This window comes from Cucumis sativus, chromosome 4 (genome assembly GCF_000004075.3).
Source record: "Cucumis sativus cultivar 9930 chromosome 4, Cucumber_9930_V3, whole genome shotgun sequence".
NCBI classification, from domain to species: Eukaryota; Viridiplantae; Streptophyta; class Magnoliopsida; order Cucurbitales; family Cucurbitaceae; genus Cucumis; species Cucumis sativus.
In genome coordinates, this window is record NC_026658.2 from 13,640,577 (window position 1) to 13,660,602 (window position 20,026).

The 20,026-nt window shown below is 34.7% G+C and overlaps 4 protein-coding genes and 1 long non-coding RNA gene across 6 annotated transcripts; 3 read left to right on the plus strand and 2 right to left on the minus strand.

Moving 5' to 3' along the window:
• Nucleotides 1–1,808: 1,808 nt before the first annotated feature.
• LOC101215523 (DEAD-box ATP-dependent RNA helicase 37) lies at nt 1,809–8,008 on the plus strand. Of its 2 annotated transcripts, none has more exons than XM_004142112.3 (7): nt 1,809–1,955; nt 2,482–3,299; nt 3,418–3,501; nt 4,047–4,289; nt 4,661–4,828; nt 5,049–5,162; nt 6,877–8,008. In XM_004142112.3, exons 2-7 carry the CDS (start codon nt 2,547–2,549, stop codon nt 7,396–7,398), a joined length of 1,884 nt encoding a protein of 627 aa, XP_004142160.2. In that variant the 5' UTR covers nt 1,809–1,955; nt 2,482–2,546; the 3' UTR covers nt 7,399–8,008. The 2 variants fall into 2 exon arrangements, with proteins under 2 accessions (XP_004142160.2, XP_011653557.1); XM_011655255.2 differs by having other exon boundaries at nt 1,848–1,989; nt 6,877–7,398.
• A 1,394-nt stretch (nt 8,009–9,402) lies between these two features.
• On the plus strand, nt 9,403–12,727 carry LOC101215756 (F-box/kelch-repeat protein At1g55270). Its single transcript, XM_004142113.3, has 2 exons — nt 9,403–9,814; nt 11,035–12,727. The coding sequence occupies exons 1-2, from the start codon at nt 9,752–9,754 to the stop codon at nt 12,283–12,285; spliced, it is 1,314 nt and encodes a 437-aa protein (XP_004142161.1). The 5' UTR covers nt 9,403–9,751; the 3' UTR covers nt 12,286–12,727.
• Nucleotides 12,728–14,130: 1,403 nt separating this feature from the next.
• LOC101215998 lies at nt 14,131–17,273 on the minus strand. Its single transcript, XM_004142114.3, has 2 exons — nt 16,103–17,273; nt 14,131–14,461 (listed from the first exon to the last, which is right to left on the minus strand). The coding sequence occupies exons 1-2, from the start codon at nt 16,586–16,588 to the stop codon at nt 14,417–14,419; spliced, it is 531 nt and encodes a 176-aa protein (XP_004142162.1). The 5' UTR covers nt 16,589–17,273; the 3' UTR covers nt 14,131–14,416.
• Nucleotides 14,428–15,553, plus strand: LOC116403321. Its single transcript, XR_004216015.1, has 2 exons — nt 14,428–14,562; nt 14,669–15,553. It is a non-coding gene; the product is annotated as an uncharacterized LOC116403321 (long non-coding RNA).
• Nucleotides 17,274–17,901: 628 nt separating the features above from the next.
• On the minus strand, nt 17,902–20,026 carry LOC101218927 (protein YLS3). Its single transcript, XM_011655256.2, has 3 exons — nt 19,559–20,026; nt 18,611–18,712; nt 17,902–18,186 (listed from the first exon to the last, which is right to left on the minus strand). Exons 1-3 carry the CDS (start codon nt 19,887–19,889, stop codon nt 18,062–18,064), a joined length of 558 nt encoding a protein of 185 aa, XP_011653558.1. The 5' UTR covers nt 19,890–20,026; the 3' UTR covers nt 17,902–18,061.

Genomic DNA, 20,026 nt, shown 5'->3' on the forward strand with positions numbered 1-20,026 from the left:
AAATTAATTAATCAATAATACGTATAATTTCAATTTGGACGCATTGTCAAGAAAACAACTAAAGTCACACGTCAATTAGCTAAGAGAACAATTTTTGTATTTTAAGGAAAAATACTATTTCCAACTACACGTAATCTTATGATTTGAATTTGTTTTGACTAACTTTTTTAGCTAAATATATTTGGAATACATCACAACGAACTTATGTCCTTCCAACACATGTTTGCATTGAAAACAAATAGAACTTTTTAAAAATCGGTGGTACTATATCACCCTACACATAAATTAAGTTGAGAAATGATCTATTTAGAATTGTCGATGTCACTAACGAAAAAAATAAGCCAAGGTTACCCTAAAATAAATAAATAGTGCTTTTGAAGTTTGACATTTTCTTGTAAGATAGAGTTAACTATATATTACGAGTTTAACTCAATTGACATCGATGTATAGAAAACAAAATACGTTTTAGGTTTAATTTATCCATCCCATTTATATTAAAAAACAAGAATTATAAAACAACTGTCTCCATAGTCTCAAGATATGCTTCACGAATATTTAGTATCATTAACACCAATACTTTGGTGGAGAATTGTAAACAATAGCAAATTTGACAAAATATTTACAACATACGACTAATTTTTCATAACCATCCATAATAGATATTAATATGCTTTTATCAGTGATATTGACACTCACTTATATAATCTAAAATTTTATTATAATTTATAAATATTTTATTATTTTAAAAAATGCACCAACTATCATAATTATTGAAACGTGTTAAAAATTAATCACTGTATCAATATGAATTGATATTTATTTGCAAACATCTATCTTTTAGATATTAGTTATTTTAAATTAGATACTAGTTAAAGAAAAATGGTTGTAAATAATAAATGTACTCAAAACATTTATAAAATATAATAAAATTCGATGAATTATATTCGAAACTACAATACTAAAAGTTATCCCACTTTATAAATATTCCAATTTATTATGCGAAAGCAAGTTAATCAGATTATAAAACAACTATTTTCATAGTATTTACTATCACTATCATAAATATCGAAATATCGAAGTGTGTTAAAAGTAATCACGTTTATTTGCAAACATTTATCTTTTAGTGGATATACATCAACAAATAACAATTCAATTAGACATTAATTAAAGAAAAAATATTTAAAACAATAAAATTGTGCTTGCAATGACAACAATAAGATTTATGATAATAGAGTCAGCATCATCACATTTTATAAATTACTTGTCATATTTACCATATTCGTAATATAAAAAGCAGTATACAATATTTACAAAATATAAGAAAATTTGATGAGATGGATAATATTAAAAGTTATGAAATTGAGTGTGGTATATTTGAAAGGAAGTTAATAAAATTAGGAATAAATTGATATTGGAATATAAAGAAAAAAAATGGGAGAAAAAGAAGTTGGGGGTAAGAGTAGAATTTAGTGGACAGTAAAAGTAAAAGTAAAAGGGAGTGAGTAACGAGAGGATGGATAGAATTAGAGAAGAAAGAATAAAAATCGGAAGGATAAGAAGACAAAGGGATTAGGGCCGCTAATCCCATTAAACATACGTACGGACGTAGTAATTTTAGTTTTTTTAGTATATAAAGGGGAAAGATAAAGGAAATTAGGGAGAGATTAATTTGAAACTCTTTTACCCAACCCCAACCAGAGTTTTTAAAAATTAAAGTAAATAAAAAAAAAAAAAAAAAAAAAAAGAAACGAGGGAGGGAGGGAAAAGCAGAAAAAAAAGGAGAAATTATATAATAATTATAATTATAAATTTATATATATAAATATTTACGTAGCAAAAGGAAGATATTTTTGTTTTCGTTCTCTCGAAGCAAGGCGCTTTTTTATCTCTCCCTGTTGTCTACTACGACGAAAATTAGGGTTCCTGGATCTTCCACTATTTTTGCGACTTTTCAGGTATCCGCGTCTTTTTGTTTTTCCTCTTCTTCAGGTTCTTCCCTTCTTCTTCGTCTCCGTATCTTTGTCCTTGCGTGCATTGTTATGATTTCAAACTCTTTCTTATTTCTTGATGATTTTGTTTCTGTTTTTTTTTTTGGTTTCTTTTTTTTTTTTTTTGGTTTCTTTTCTTTTCACCTTGGGGTTTTATTCTTTAGCTTTTCTTTAGTTGATGTAGCTGCAGATCAAGGTTATCTTTCTGGGTTATATTTCTTTTGCTGAAAAGAATATGGGATTTGAGACCGATTAATATGTGTGTATATTTTTTTAAAAAGTTGTGAGTCTGATGTTTGTATTTTTTTTTTTTTTGGGTTAATCGAAGGACGCATTTATTTTTATGTTTGGGTATCGAGTTTGTCGTGGGGTTGATTTAGCTTTGCATCGGGATATGCTTGTGTTATCGACTGTATTTATGCATGTTCGAACTGTTTATTTATTTTTTTTCTGATGTGGAGGGTTAATTTGTTTATTGATAAATAATGTGCAGAATTTGTTGTAATTTGGAGTGGATTGGCGAACATTTTTTTTTGAACTCGTGAAAGGGTCTCAACTATGCGAACTTCGTGGGCAGATTTGGCTGCAAGCTCGGCTGCTGAGAATGTAGCTGCTGGTTCTGCTAACAATTGTAGTGCTGGAACTACTACAGCACCTGGCCGATCGGCTTATGTACCACCACATCTGCGGAATCGCACAGCCCCGGCTGATCTGCCTGCTGCAGCAAATAGTGGGCCTGCTGTGGGAAATGATCGTTCTGGACATGCAGGGTCTCGCTGGGGTGGTGGCCCCCGGAATGATTATAATAATCGTTCCGGTTATAGTGGTGGTAGTCGAGGAGGAGGATGGGGGGGAAGTAGAGGAGGTGGATGGGATCGTGGGAGGGGGGATCGGGAAGTGAATCCATTTGGAGATGAGGAGGATACAGAGGAAGCATTTGGAGAGCAAGAAAATACTGGTATAAATTTTGATGCTTATGAAGATATTCCTGTGGAAACAAGTGGTGAAAATGTACCCCCTCCGGTGAATACATTTGCTGAAATTGATTTGGGTGAAGCACTTAATCAAAACATTCGACGGTGTAAGTATGTAAAACCAACTCCCGTCCAGCGGCATGCTATTCCTATCTCTCTTGCAGGGAGAGACTTGATGGCTTGTGCTCAGACTGGATCTGGAAAGACTGCTGCTTTCTGTTTCCCCATTATCAGTGGCATAATGAAGGGCCAGAGTATGCCGAGACCAGCTCGAGGTGCACGCACAGTGTACCCACTTGCTCTTATTCTCTCCCCAACCAGGGAGCTTTCAATGCAAGTGAGTTTTTTTTTTTTTTTTGTTTAAGAGAACATTTATTTCATTTTCTTTTGATTATGCAGAAAGTCATAAACTCTTTGTTACAGTTTTGTTATATGGATGAATTATTGTGCTTTAGATACATGAAGAAGCAAGGAAATTCTCTTATCAAACGGGGGTCAGAGTGGTGGTTGCTTATGGAGGTGCACCAATCAACCTACAGGTTTTGTGTTCCTTTGCCCCATTTCTCAATCATTTTCTGTCTATTTGAAGTATTGCAACTCTCAATGTGTGATTTTGTGTCAAAGTGCTGCTCATGTAGTTGCTGAGGTTGCCTTTGTATTGCATATTTGTATAACAGTATGTTGTGAAGGGTAAGGGAGTACATGTACTTGTGACAGTAAATCATTTCATCATAATCTCATCGAGTAAATGCTACTTTAGCATGAGAAAAAGGTTGATTATGATTACTTTGGAATGAATTGAGCCATAAATATAAATGTTCACGAGTGTATATTTATAATGTGGAACGGTAATTGGTGAAAAATCTTTTCAACATGACACTGGTTAGATTTTCCTTTGCTAGTACAGACTATTTTCTGTCCATTTACTGTCTGTTGATGTGATGTGATACCTTATCTTTCTGTTATCTTAGGGCTCATTTGTGATGTCATGATCTACTCTTGTGTTTTATGAATTTGATAGTTTATAATTTTTTTCTTGGTTTGCACTCTTGTGACACCTGTTATATTTTTCTTTTTGAATCAGCTACGTGATCTAGAAAGAGGTGTTGATATTCTTGTTGCAACTCCAGGAAGATTAGTAGATTTGCTTGAAAGGGCTAAAGTTTCACTGCAGATGATAAGATACTTGGCCCTTGATGAAGCAGACCGCATGTTAGATATGGGATTTGAGCCCCAAATTAGGAAAATAGTAGAACAAATGGACATGCCTCCACCTGGGGTAAGGCAGACTATGCTGTTCAGTGCGACTTTTCCAAGGGAGATTCAGGTACTATTTTTGTAAGTGAACAAATTTATGTGTCTTGCTGCATTATATTTTTAATGGTATTGCTCTTCCTTCTCCCCATAAACCAAGGGCAGTTTTTGTCCTTTCAGTAAAAGTAAGTGCAGTTTTTGTGTTTACATAGTATAGAACTGGGGGAGCATACATGTATTTTCAGCACTCTTCTTCGAACATCAAACTTATTTTTTCTAGTGCTCATAGCGTCTTGGCATTTCATAGTGAGTTTTGTTATGTCTATTTTTTATCCTCATAAAAGATGTAGATTAACACAAAGATACTTTATTATTATTAATATTATTGTTTTTATTCTTATTATTTTTGTTTTACTTTATATTGAGTCGACTTTTTTCTTGCAGAGACTTGCCTCGGATTTTCTAGATAAGTATATATTTCTGGCTGTTGGAAGAGTGGGCTCGAGCACTGATCTAATTGCTCAAAGAGTTGAGTTTGTTCATGAAGCTGACAAGAGAAGTCATTTATTGGACCTTCTTCACGCACAGAGGGCAAATGGTGTGCAGGGCAAGGTATATGTTTCATATTTTTTCATCATTGTGAGGATTCGGGTCGATCTAGTTTTTGTTTTTAAATAATCGCTTATTTTATTAATTGATCTCTAATTGAGTTGTGCATCTCTAGACCTCGTATTTCTAGGAAAGGATATTAAATCTTAGACATTGATCATTTATCTTGGCTTTCCAAAATTGCTAAGGAAAGAAGATTCTTATATAATTTCTGTATTGACAGCAATCTCTTACTCTGGTTTTTGTGGAGACAAAGAAGGGAGCTGATGCTCTTGAACATTGGTTATGCCTCAATGGTTTTCCTGCCACTACCATTCATGGTGATAGAACACAACAGGTAAGTCAGTTTTTGGCATATTTAATTCATTGAGAAATTGTGATTGCTCTGCTCCATCAATACATGATTTTCTCCCCTTATCTTTAAAGCGATCCTTTATTTTTAAGGTGGGTCTATAGGAAATAAAAATAAATGGAATAAATGAAAAGAACATAAAATGGAAATAAAAAGGAGGAAGGAGGAAGAAGTAGCTCTTAACAGAGGAATTCTTGAACTTGAACTTTCAAGGGTATCCTCTAGCATTCCAGACTTCACTACTGCCTACATTGGCTGCAGCTTCTATTTTATGCTATTCTTTATTTGGAAATATATGTGCGTTTGCATGGTCTATGTAGGTTAAGACATAAAATTCTCCCTATTAAGGAAACAATGTGTAGAATTGCGTGGGCTGATGGTCAATAAGGCTCATGAATTTTATAAGGACTTGAGAGGGAAGGATTTCAATCATAACAGTGGCTGAGTAAACCATCCTGGTTTGACTTAGTTGTAAAAAAAGAGATGGTCTCAATCACTAAAAGGGTCATGGGTTCAATCCATGATGGTCACTACTCATTGAATTAATTCTCTACGAGTTTCGTTGACACTCAAATCTTGTAGGGTTAGACGGGTTGTCCCTTAAAATTAGTTGAGGTGCGTGTAAGTTGACCTATACCTCTCACAGATATCAACAAAAAATAGTGATCAAATACCTAGTATTTACAAATATTGTAGGGTTAGGTAGGATGTCATGTGGGATAGGTCGAGATGCGTCTAAGCAAGTTTGGACACTTTTGGATTAAAAGAGTAAACAATATTTCTTTCAACAAGGTGGATTATTGAAATTGGTGGATGAGTTATGCCTCATGAGATGGGTTTTTCTCAAGGAAGAACCCCTAACATTTCAGTAGTGTAAAGCTTTTCGTGCCAGGTGGACGACTTTTGATACTTTTTCTTTGGGATGGATACCTCCATTCTTTTGCATATTTTGTCTCATCTTTGACCATAAAAAGTACATTTTCTCACATCAAAGGAATTATATCATTTCCTGTCTAAAAGGAAAAATACTCTAAATGCTTTTTTGTTGGAAATATGAAGTCTCTAGGTATGTCGATTTAAATTTATCCTTCCTATGTTCACAGATATCCCTCGTCAATTAAAGTTTCTGTGATTTAACAATAGTTCAATTCAGTCTAAATATGTAATTTTGGCTCTAATTTTTTTCAGTTGAAATTCATATGTTATCTTGTGTAAATAGGTGAATAGTTTTGCCTACCAAATAATTGAAGTTCTTTAAGAAGTAGGTTACACTATTATTCTGCAGGTACAGATGATTCTGTCGATTGATTCCTATGTTATATTTTATGTGTGCTTGCGCTGTTGTTGGCCTCCACCTACTTCCTCTTTGATAATTTCATTATTCAGAACCTTAGTTGGTTTTTGAGTTTTAGATGGTGATAACTCATTTTCATCTTGTTGGCTCCGTTCTTTCGTTATCCTATCTATAAACTTTAGATGTCATTGTTACTTCATGTTTCCAAGTATCAAGTAAGGTGTCTTCAACTGGGGAAGATATAATTTGATGGTTTTAGCTATTGTTACCGTTAATGATTGTTCTATACTCAAGCATGCATTTGAGATCAATTGTGTTTTGACCATGTGTTGTAACATATTTTGGATTTGGGTTGTAAATATTTTTATTTGTGGTTTTGTTTTATGTATTTATATGTGCTTGCAGGAAAGAGAACAAGCATTGAGGTCATTTAGAAGTGGCAACACTCCGATTTTAGTGGCAACTGATGTAGCTGCTCGTGGGCTTGACATTCCTCATGTTGCACATGTGGTGAACTTCGATCTCCCTAATGACATTGATGATTATGTTCATAGAATTGGACGAACGGGGAGAGCTGGGAAAACTGGTTTAGCAACTGCCTTTTTTAACGAGAACAATGCATCCTTGGCAAGGTCCTTGGCTGATCTGATGTCAGAATCAAATCAGGAAGTTCCTGAATGGCTAATACGATTTGCTGCCAGGTCCGCCTACACTGGAGGAAGAAACCGTCGATCTGGGGGAGGCCGATTTGGTAGCCGTGACTATAGAAGAGAAAGCTCTTTCAACAGGGGTGGTTCTGATTATTATGGTGGAGGCAACAACAATAGTGGGGGTGGTTATGGTGGTGGTTCTGGTGGATATGGAGGAGGAGGAGGAGGAGGAGGAGGAGGATACAGTGGTTCAGGGGTGACTAGTGCATGGGACTAACGTGTACGTTTTTAAATTATTTACAGTGTTTAGGTGATGGGTAGAGGAACCCGTTTCTGCCTGAATAGAGTATTGTTTTTTTTTTCTTCTTTTTTCTCTTCGACTATTGGTGTTAAAAAAGTGATTATTGTCAAAACTTATTGTCATTATGGGGGAAAGGAGAAAACGTTGTCCATTTTGGGGCCCATTAGGAATGTAGAGTTGTGTGCAGTGTTTCTTTAGGTGTTGGTTAAAATGGTACTAACAAAGTAGGATCACTTTGTTCTTTTTGCTCGTCTCATATCAAGTCGGAAATATGGTGAATTGGTGGTTGAAGAGATCTCAGGGCTTTACTGTTCGGCCGCTTTTGTGTTTTCCATCAATTAGGTCAAGTTCCTTTAAAACCCAGTTTGCTTGCTAGGCTATTCCTCGAGCTTCTTGGGCCATCTTCTTCTTCCCCTTCCTGAAGAATTTCATAGTTACTGTAATATTTTGTTGTTGACCCCAAATAAATTTGAAACCTTTTTGTTAGGGCATTATGATTTCAGAACGTAGAAACCAGGTTTTGTTGGGTTAAATTTTCCATCACATACAGCAAAGAATGTACACATTTTACTCATTTTAGCTTTTATATTTCCCAGTTTTGTCTCTTTAGTTCAATCCAATCAATATTGAGTAAATTTCCTCTCTACAACATTAGATTACTCACTGTTGGTCAAACAGGTTGGTCTTATGGGTTTATTTTTCTATTTAAACAAGTAATGATGCTCATGGATGTACCATAATGCAAGTTACCTAACTTGTTAAATTTTTGAGAAAAGTGAAAAAACTTGGGAGTAAAGAAAAAGCAATCTGTTCCTTTGTTTTAGTCTAAATGGCAGTTGGGCAGTTGTATAAATATACTAAATAGAAAACTACAAATTTCACAGAATGTTTACATAACATATAATGGTCAAAGAATCATGTACATCTCCATTCTCGAATCAAACTTCGCTGACATCTAACATTTCAATATCTCCTCTATTTTTACAGAATGTGTCTTATTGTTGTTAATTTCTCTTCATCTCTGTCCTTGTCATTCTAAATCTATCATTGTACGTGTGAAAACCAGTACATTTTCTAGATTCTGAGCTAATCGAGTTAAGCATTTCAATTTAACCACTTAGATCCGTCATAATTGAGCCGATAGTGATGCAAAATTGGGCATTGGATATGTGATTAGCATGAGCAGATGATCATATGGTTTTGGAAAATATCATATTTAATTAGAGACATCAAAACAAACCAAGGGACCAGTGGTCCCTCATTTAATGAATTTGGTTTAGAAGCATTCATATCTTTACATAAACAGTGTCCGTCATGTTTATAAAAGAGGATACTTTTAATGTCGAGTAAAATATTTTTCACAAACTTTCAAACAAGCAAACAAATAGCAATAAAAACTACTTCCGTCAACTTGTGAAGACCTTTTTTCTTTCTCTCTACATACATACATCGATTTTGAAGAAATATTCCATAAAGCTAAGAGAGAAAAAGAAAAGATGCTGTATTGAAACTGAGAATCATATACAAACCCACATCATAGCATCAGCAAATGCACAAAGAAAACTCAATCATTATAGTGATGATATTTGTTAATAAGGCTATTATTATTGTCTTGTGTTTAATGGTTTAAAGTCACTTTCTTTATAGAAAAATATAATTTTTTTGTTGAACAAATGGGGAATGTGATGAGTGAATCCATGTTTGTGTGTATTTGGTTATTGCATAATGCATATAGTTTGTATTATAAAGGAAAAGAGAAAAGCTGGAGAGAAAAATAAAGAAGAAAGAGAGGATTGAATTGAATTGAATGACATTGACTTGTCTTTCTCTTCTTTCCCCTAAAAATTGGGTTTTGACCCATTAATGGTAACAACAAAGAGGACCCTTGTCATTAGAAGTTTCTTGTCCTTTTGTCAGACTTGAAAAAACTTTGATTAAAAATTGAAACTTTATGATCTTAATTAGGACAGCCTTATTCAAAGAAAAATGGGTTAAAATCCGGTTGAAAATATCAGTAATTAGGCGTAGATTACTACTGCTTCCCACCCAGCTATAGGCTTTGTATTCATTTCGGGTTCAAACACACAGGCTTTTCTTTCTCTCACGTTTTTGTGGGTCTTTCTTGTTCATATTTGGTTGATTTTTAAGCGGCTTTTGGGGTCAAAAGCTGAGCGTATTGGGTTCAGTTTTCTCTGTTAGATCAGATTTTTGAAGGGTTGAAAGTTTTGAGCTCAACCAACCCGTGATCCGACTCTGTTTCTCTTTCTTTAACCTTGATTTGGACTCTGGGTGTTGCTGGAAATTGACTATATGGTTCTTTGCTTCCGAAATGAACGAATCGGTTGAACCCTCTTCAAGAGCTCAAAGGGGAATTCGAATTCAAGCTCCACTGGTTAGTCGAATTGAAATATTCTCTGTTTGTGTCATTTTTTTTGTTTAGTTACCACCATTGCTATCCATAGAGTAGCCGAGTAAGTTATCCGTGGAAATTATGCAATTTTATTCTGGGTATTTTCGCTTAAGAGCGCTATTCTGGGTTTTTCTTGACTCCCAACTCCTCGCATTTCTTGTTTACGATTCTCACTTCGTGAATTTCTGGTGAAACATTGTAATTTGAGAAGGATTTTAAGGTTTGGTGGGCTCGGTATGATTCTCGCGCCTGAATTCAATTATTGGGGTTTCCTGCGGTAGGTTTTTGTTAAGTTCCTCGATTCTGAGCAAGTTGAGGAGGATTTTGCATTTTACGAGCGCATCTTTTTACTTGATGTCTTCTTCCGATAGGATTCTGTTGAATATTCTAAATTATCTTCTGAGCTTTACTTTTATGTATTCTGTTGAATGCTGGATCACGTTTTTAATATTCTCTGAGAATTGATTCTGAGTATGTTAGCAAAGATGCTTTGTTTTGGGGATTTTGGATTTGTTTTCGATCAAATTCTTTCTGGTGTTATTCATTTGCTATTCAATTGAAGAAACAGTAGTTTTTATGCGGATGGTACTTTCTTTGTGATGAAGGGTAATGGCAAGTTTTGATGCCTTTCATTGTATTACTTCTTTTGAATCTGAACATGTGAGGAACTTGTGAAGGATTGTGAAGTATGAGTGTGAGATTCATGTGAATTATAAGGAGATCTATTTATTGGTGAATAGATTTAATTAAAAAATCTTCAAGATGAACTTTGTAAGATAAATGCAATATTACCGCCAGTAGGTGTATATTGAGCGAGACTTTTCATGGCCCTCCATTGATATTTACAAAAGTATTCATACCTTGAAGGAAATTTTGAGATGCGCTTCAATCTTTTAACTCATTAGTTTGTTTCGGTCTTCCTTGTGGCGTGGTTGGTACAGAATTCCAGTTGCACTCTACCATAGGATCTATGCTCTTTACTTCTATTGTAGCTTTGGGTGTAATCTCCTGATGAAGTGTTGTTCTTTCTAGAACACTTGGAGAAATAAGACCATTTATCCGAATATAGTGTCAAAAGTTTAAGATTGAGTTGAATGTACATGATCAACTAGTTTTCATAGGGGGTTACCTTTGTCTTCTTTCTTCCTTTCTGGCAAGTTGTCGCATAATTTCTTTTGCATCTAACTGATAATATTTTGTAGGTTGATTCTGTGTCGTGCTATTGCAAAGTAGATTCAGGCTTGAAAACAGTTGTTGGAGCTAGAAAATTTGTCCCTGGCTCAAAAATATGTATCCAGCCTGATATTAATCCAAATGCACATAGAAGTAAAGCTTCGCGGAGAGAAAGGACCCGAGTCCAACCTCCACTCCTCCCTGGCCTTCCTGATGATCTTGCCATTGCTTGTCTAATTCGAGTCCCTCGAGTGGAACACAGGAAACTCCGCCTTGTTTGCAAGAGATGGTATCGACTTCTGATGGGAAACTTCTATTATTCTCTAAGGAAAAGTCTTGGCATGGCAGAAGAGTGGGTCTATGTCATCAAAAGAGAACGTGATCGAAGGATCTCGTGGCATGCCTTTGATCCCACCTACCAGCTTTGGCAATCACTTCCACCTGTTCCTGTTGAATACTCGGAGGCCCTTGGTTTTGGCTGTGCTGTTCTCAGTGGTTGCCACCTCTACTTATTTGGTGGGAAAGATCCAATAAAGGGATCAATGAGGCGGGTGATTTTCTATAGTGCTCGTACAAACAAATGGCATAGAGCACCTGATATGCTTCGGAAACGTCACTGTTTTGGCTCTTGTGTTATAAATAACTGCCTTTACGTTGCTGGTGGTGAATGTGAGGGAATCCAGAGAACTCTTCGTTCAGCTGAGGTTTATGATCCCAACAAGAACAGATGGAGCTTTATTTCAGATATGAGCTCAGCTATGGTGCCATTCATCGGTGTAGTTCATGATGGGTTGTGGTTCCTGAAAGGACTTGGAACTCGCAGAGAGGTCATGAGCGAAGCCTATTCTCCCGAAACTAATACTTGGACAACAGTAAGTGATGGCATGGTTTCTGGCTGGCGCAATCCGAGTATCTCTTTGAACGGACAACTTTATGCCTTGGATTGCCAAGATGGATGTAAGCTTAGGGTTTATGATAGTGCAACAGATTCATGGAACAGATTCATCGATAGCAAGCTCCATTTTGGAAGCTCTCGTGCTCTAGAGGCTGCTGCCCTAGTTTCGCTTAATGGAAAGCTTTGCATTATCCGGAACAACATGAGTATCAGCCTAGTTGACGTTTCAAGTCCCGATAAAAGGGTTGAGAGCAATCCTCATCTGTGGGAAAATATTGCTGGGAGAGGTCACTTGAGGACTCTAGTTACAAATTTATTGTCCAGTATAGCTGGCAGAAACGGGTTGAAGAGTCATATTGTGCATTGTCAGGTGCTCCAGGCATAAGAAGCCGAAGGTGGGTCAATTTTTTTTTCAACGGCACGGTGAAAGTGGAAGGCAGAGAGAAACTATTATTTCGGAGAGCTAAAGGAGAGAACATGGATTTGGTTCAATCAAGTTCTGACCTCTTCAGTTGCCTTCAGATTGCCTAATGGTGAAGCTGTTGATTTAATTACAGGAGGAGGGCTTAGTTCTAGAATTTGCTTTTGGAATGAAGTTCCCAGATAATTTCATTACATTCTTGAACAGAAGGCAAATACTTGTAAGTAAATCTTTTTAATCAATCTCAGGCTAGTTTGTTTATTTTGTTGGGGATCTTATGCTAGTAGTACTATGTAATCCTTGGAGATGCCTTGTGAATATAAACATTTCATTAGAATATAAACAACACAAGATTTATGGCTGCTCACGATTAATTGTAATCATTGACAAATTGGTTTCTGGTTTACTTGATGAAGATCTTACAGTCACTATGGTTTAAATGAAATCACAGTCAAAGACCCAAAAATAAAAATTAAGCACTTATCATGTGCTAGAATATAAATGATCAATATTAAAGGAACTACAAGAACTTATTAAAAGAACTAATTCTCCCATAGAGATGAATGATTGGTTCAGTGACTCTTTAGCTGATTGCGAAAGTTGCTGATAAAAGCTTCAGCTCTTTCATTTATGTCTTCTTTCCCTTTCGTTTGCTTCATTATTGGAGAATCTTTGTCCTTCTTGTTCTTGCTTTGGACTTGAATGAAAATGTCTCTGCAGCTTTCCATTGCAGTAATGGGATTTGGTATTATGAAAGAATTAGAAATGATATCAGTGGAGTTTGAATGTGGGGGCTGAGTTGCCAATGGAGTTTTGTGTTTTTATAAGCAAGTAGGTGAGGAAGAGTATAAAATGAAGCTGAAAACTAACGCCAACATTGATCTTATTTGGATTATTATATTGTAAACTTACTGAATGGAAAAGCATATGAATATGATTTGGTGCATTTCAATGAGATATTTGACTTTCCCACGAGGGATTCGACGAATTATTTAACCTTTTTTATTTTTTATGATTATTGTTGTTATTATTAACTTATCATTATATCATTGTATTACTGCTGAACATGAAACTCGTGCTCCTAATTGATTAATACTTTAGTTATTCGTTCGGTATAACAACAAAGTTGACTCTTCTTCTCTCTATTGGCTGGTCTCTCTTTTCCCCATATCATCTTCGAATAGTAATTTAAATTTGTTAAGCTTAAACCTGTTGCTAATTGATAACTCGTTGAGATTGAAATTTACTTACTTTTGGTTATTAATTTTGTTGCTAACTTTATATTCTCATATTTCTAACATCTCTTAATATATACATGATGAAAATAAGCCAACTTTAAGTTCAACTAACGTTCAATTGGTTGTGATACAAAAATTTACTTTGCTCACTGCTCAAACTTAAGTTTATTCAGTATTTCAAAATGATCTTAAACATGTTAAAAAGTGATTTTGTTTCGAAATCAATGGAAGGACACGGTTTACTTTCTGGTTTATTATTTTAATGGTTTCTTTTAGTCTTATGATTTGAGGTGTGAACGGTAAAAATCCCACAGAACTCATTCCATTGAAGTTTGAATGAGATCTCATTCTTCAAAAACATAGAACACATAACCCAACCAAACCCCATCAGCTTCTTCAAGACAACAGAGTGAGGGAATCTAAGAAACATAAAAGATAATTTTAAAATATTTTTGACTTGTTACCAGAATCTTTATCTTGTTTTGAATCATTGAACATTTTAATTACTCAAGAGATTCTTTTATCCTCATTTTGAATCGTTGAATTTCAAAATTACTTTGGCAATCTTTAATCGAATAAAAGATGACAAACTCATACTATTTAATATACCGTTTCATTCATATGCATTGAGTTTATAAGAAACCTCAAATGCCAATGTTTTGGGCATTTCTTTTTGAGGATGAAACTGAAAGACACATCAAATATTAACAATCATATCATAGGTCTTCCAAGATAGACGTTTGGCATTTTGGTGTCTAAACTGAGACCATATACCTAAAAACTCCTAAATTTCTTCTTCTGCTCATTTCGATAATGCAGCAAGAAGAACTTCAAGAACTTGGACATGTGAAGACGAGCTACTCGGTGATTAGCATCTGGATGTCACCTATCGGCGGCGGGAGCTGTGAGTACCAATGAAAAAGTGTTAGCATGATACAACTGCTCTCCAAAAACATATTCAATCTCTGTAGTGTATTCTTTTAACTCATACTCAACAAATGAGGTTAGCATATTGGTCTGTCATCTAAAATTACACTGTAATAGAGCACATCTTGCATAATATTCCCTCGAATAAGTAGCTAATCCCAAAGACCAATACAAATTAACAGCAACATGTTCGAGAAGCTAAGAAATAAGTGACAAACAGAGAGGCCAAAACAACAATCATATTCGAATATCAAGCAGCCAGAATAACTGTGTTCATTGGAGGACTACAGTAGCAGAATTCAAAACAGTAGCATATGTGCTCATGAAGGTAAATCAACTCAGCTTCAACTCTTAGTAACTTCTAATTGATGTATTAAAGCATTAATTAACAGAATAAAGGTGAAAAAATGAAGGCAGTATAGCTTAATCTGGTCATCTGTTCACTAAAGCTGTGACATGAAACAACCGCAGGCCCAATAAGGCAATAACTATTAAATATAATCCAAACTCAACAAAGATGTAGAATAAAAGTTCAAATAATATAAACGAACGAATAGATCATTAAGCTGTTTGTATGAAATGACCACTGACACCAAAACTTAATTGAAACAACCTTGATAGAACCCAGATGAATCGGTTTCAATTTTCATTCTTCACTTTCTTCATATGAAGAGAAGAAAACATTAATTAAATGTTTAAAACGTTGAATTGGCATCTCGGAACATTTGAGAACCGAGGAAAATGAGGGACGAGGATCCCTATTGTCCTAATTGTTGTTCAGAGGTTTAGCACAGGAATGCAAATGAGATGGACAATCCAAATGGTTTGGTTCCCTTGGTCATCTGGGTGATATCCCGACTCCTCTTTTATGTCCGTTCTCTTTTGGTTAATAAATACTTTCGTCCCTACTTAAAAGAGGAAAACAAAAGTTCTACCATGAAAGATTCTGTGCATTCACAAACACTTTCATTTTCTAAGTGAGAATTGAACCAAGAACGTTTAAGATAGTAATTGATACTTTATCCGGAGAATTATACTCGGAATGACACTTCATGAATTTTTCATTACAGGATAGATTTACAAACCACGTGTATGAATTAGGTTGAACCTTCTTTTAAAAACTCTATACTCCTCCTGCATAATGATAACTTGAAGACAAAGGCTGCCTAACATGATGATACCTTCATGACAAAGGATGATTCCCTCACCAAAAATCAACACGTCAAAAGAAATATTCCACAAGTGTGTGAAAGATAAATTTTACAAAACAAAGTTAACGAAAAAATAGCGGTCAAAGTCTAAATTATCTTGAACTGCTTCCTACTTACATTTGAGTTCATACATGCCATCATGTTTTCAATACAAGATTTCTTCAAACATCACATAATCTATCACACTTCTTGAACAAATTATCGTCCAATAGAATAGCAATATCGAATCATAAAATTCGAAGCACGAACAAAACATAGCGATCAACAGCAGGCAACACATACCCATGAGTTTATGATAATCAGTAAAGATAACAGACCCATGTAAGATTCTAAAGAACACAAAACGGATAAAGAAAAAGAGATGCAAATAACAATCAGAAGCTGGAGGGGCGGCTGAGAATATACCTCAAGAATCCGTTTCCAGGAGCCAAGAGAAGTGGCCAAAGCATTATCCTGACATGAGTGGATAGTCTTAAATTGATCGATGTCGAGCTTCTTGTTGATAAACCCAACTTGGAAGTAGATATTATCAGAAGGCGGCAAATCAACTCTGATTTCCTTCACATCGAACCAGAGAAACAACTTCTGAACCTCGATACCGTCGAGATCAGTGATGGACCCATATTCGAGCTTCCCAGTAATGGTTTTATGGTAATAAACCAAGTAATCGAAATGGATGTAACAAGGTTTGGCCAAATGAACGACAAATTGACCATCAGAGGAGAGAGTGTAGTCGAGGACGGAGTCAGGTAAAAGGCCACTGGGAAGGCCATATTTGGGGAGAACATCATAGACAGTGGGAGCATCAGATCCTGCTGCAGAAAGCGAAGGAATAGAGGTCAAGAAGACGAAGAAGGTGAAAAAGATTAGACCCAGATGAGATCCCGCCATGGATGGAAACTGGGATTTGGAAGGTTGATGGTTCTTTCTCAAAAAATGAGCACTTTCAGTTGGTGAAGCAATTGATTGAGGAAAAGGAACAGAAAAATGAGAAATGGCGGTGATGGGTGATGGAAATTTGGAGGGTTAGATTTGGAAATGGTTAGTTTTGATTGTTGATTTGTCGTTGAAGAAGATTTGACAAATGTAAATCACCCTTATCTTTCTCACCTTCCCCTTCTCCGCTGTAGTTCATTGGTCGCGTTTCCCGTTTGAAACCCAAAAAAATCTCTCTTTACCCCTAACATTTATCACCATCATCATCTTTATCATTACTATCATCATCTTTTTATGGATCTTCCCAAAAATTTAGCTTTCGCTGGAGACGACTTTGATACATCATTTACATTCTGTTTTATGTTTTAGATTTGGTGTAATCTTCAAACTTTTGTTTAGAAAAGTTGTTTTTGGATTCTGTTATATAAATTCTACAAAGTTTTCAATTTAAAATTATATTAAAACATAATTAATACTATTTTCATACTCTTGTTCTTAACAAACTCTATTCACAATGAACTTGATGCAAATACATTGTCTAACTTAAATTAGATTAAAAATTACTATTTCTAGTGTCACACCTTAAAGTTCCTTCAATTTTTAATTCTATACTCTGTTTAATTTTTGGTCTCCCTACTTTCAATTATTTTTTTAAGTTTTGTCTAAGACGAAAACTGATTAAATAATAATAACAATAATTTTCAAGCAACGAACCGGATATATTTTCAAAATTCATAATAAAAATGTTATAAATAACAAAATGCTTAATAAGTTAGCATATGGAAGACTAATTTTTTTCCCAAAAGTATGCATGCCAAATTTGAACATACTAATTAATGAAACGTTTTAAAGATCGATTATACACAATTAATCATTAGCATCATGATGTAGCCATTTTCACAAGTTGTTTATCCTTTGTTATAATGTTTATTAATGATTAAAATATGTCTAGTTTTGTCGTTAAAAAATAAACATTGATTATAACTATACGAATTTCATATAGGAGGTCGTGTTAATTGCTATTGAACTAGGTTTGCTTTGACATCTGTATTTGATCATTTCATCACGTATTTAAGTTTGTATTGCAACATTTAATCAAATTAGCTGCCAACCAACCAACACAACTTTTTTTTTTTTTTTTTTTTTGTGTCAATCACTTTCTAAATGTGTCCTCAAACCTTTCAACAAAAAAAAGGACAATTACTTCATCCAAAGGTAACATGTAATCAATGAAATTAAATATTAGAAACTACATTTAAAAGTAATGGTTATGAAACAAATTTGAAAGAGTTTATATCATGATCTCACTCAAGATAATTATCATAAAATTAATTATAGCTAAGCAAACATATATGAAATAATTTTATAATAATTAACTAATGGAACATTTTATTTTCTCTTTTTTTTTTTCTGTTTTTTTTTTTTAATTTACCAAATGCAAGTGAATAGAAACGATGAAGTAATGAACCAAATGAACATCTCCACACCCAACCACTGATTCCTCTTCGTTCCATCATTCTTCACTTCTGAGTTTTGTGAAGAACTCCCACTAACTGCAACAATTTAACACAAACAAAAAATTACATTTACTTCACTTCTAAGTTGTAATCCATAGTTAATCTTCTTTTTTTATTCGAGAACGGTGTAACTCATCTATATTATAAATATTATAGTGTAGTATCGATCCTCAACACGAACATGATGCATGCACTTGTAGCCAAGGTATTCATTTATTAAAACAACATATCACCCATCTTAATTTAGTGATATTGGAATACATTTTCAAGTGTTGAATGTAAGTATTAAGATATTTTAGAGATCTTTTAAAGTGCACTTATTAAACAATTTTTGTTAAAAGTGTTTAGAAAAATCAAGTTTTCTCAAGTAAATTCAAACGGGTCCGAAATTAATTTGTTTTTGGCAGTTGAGAAATTTAAATAATTTTTTTTGAAAAGAAGAAGGGTTTTGAGCTAATACCCGGAGTAGCATGTGCTGGCGTAGAAGTGTTAGTTTCCTTGGAGTTGGGCGAACCCAAAAAATCCTTAGCCTCTGGGGAGTTTGGCGAGAGATGGAGAAGCCCTATATTCACACGAATAATATACATGCTCCATTACAAAATAATAATAGCGATAATTAAGTATGAAAAGACCCATACTTAAGTGTATCGTCCTTTTTAGAAATTTTTTAGTATCAAGAGTATCATATATTTCTTATCGACACGCTATTAATGAACTTCTTATATTAATATTCGTGAGTCTCATCTTATTTTTAGAAACACGACATGATGTACAATAAATAGAAAAATCAGTATTTCAATTTTTCTTTATTAGTATAGCTCGTGTAGTATAAACAACTAATTGAGGGAAAATACTTAGGTACAATAAATAGAAGTATAATACTTTCTATATTTTCATACTATAAATACTGTTAAACCCTATGTTAATATCTCTGTATCTCATTCTATTTTTAAAAGCACATCGACGTGACAGACATCTAATTTCTATACCATATCTCATCTTGCAGAAACGATAAGAATTAAAAGAAAAGTGATTAGACGCATCATCTATACATAGGAAAGAAAATAACAATTTAATGTTTTTAAAAAAATCAAAATTTTTTAGAGTGAATTGCACAAAAATAGATGAAGTCCAACACAAACTAAGAAGAACTAATTACATAACAAATAAGAAGATCCACAAGGAAAGATAAACCTCAAGTTGAATATTAAGTATTTTTTTCATTACCAATAATCAAAGTCTTAAATCACCCGTTAAACTAAAAGTTTATACATGTGAGTGAAAGTAAATTTAAATATATATCATCTAACATTACAAGATAATAATGTGATACGGTCTTAAACAATCTATTGATCCAAAAGTTTAACTAAATTTAAATATATATCATCTAAAAAGGAAGAAAGCATACCGACGCAATCTTTGATGTTGGCAGGGGCGTGACAAGCAGAAGGAAGACCAAGGGCAAGGGAAAGGTTAACTTTGAGTCCAAGGCTAGGGTCATCACGGTCCTTAATCAACACACAAAGACATTTCCTACTCTTATCAAGCACAAGCTTAAGCCCACTACAGCAGTCAGGGGTGGGTGCCTTAGCCTCACCGCCCACATATGGCAAGCAAGTAGCGAGGCCAACCACCTGGTCCGCACACTCCGCCCTGTCTTGGTCTATGTTGGAGCTCACGAACCCCACAGAAAGGAGAGCCAAGGCAGCAAACAAGAAATGAGCTGATGAGGGAGCCATTGAAACGATGAGGGAGAGGGAGAGGGAGGAGGAGGAGGATCAGAGGTGTGTGGAGTATTGGGAAATGGGGGGCGGAATGAGCGGGGGGGAAAGTGGGGTTTTATGGTGCCATGCCGTATGGCGGATGGGAAAATTAA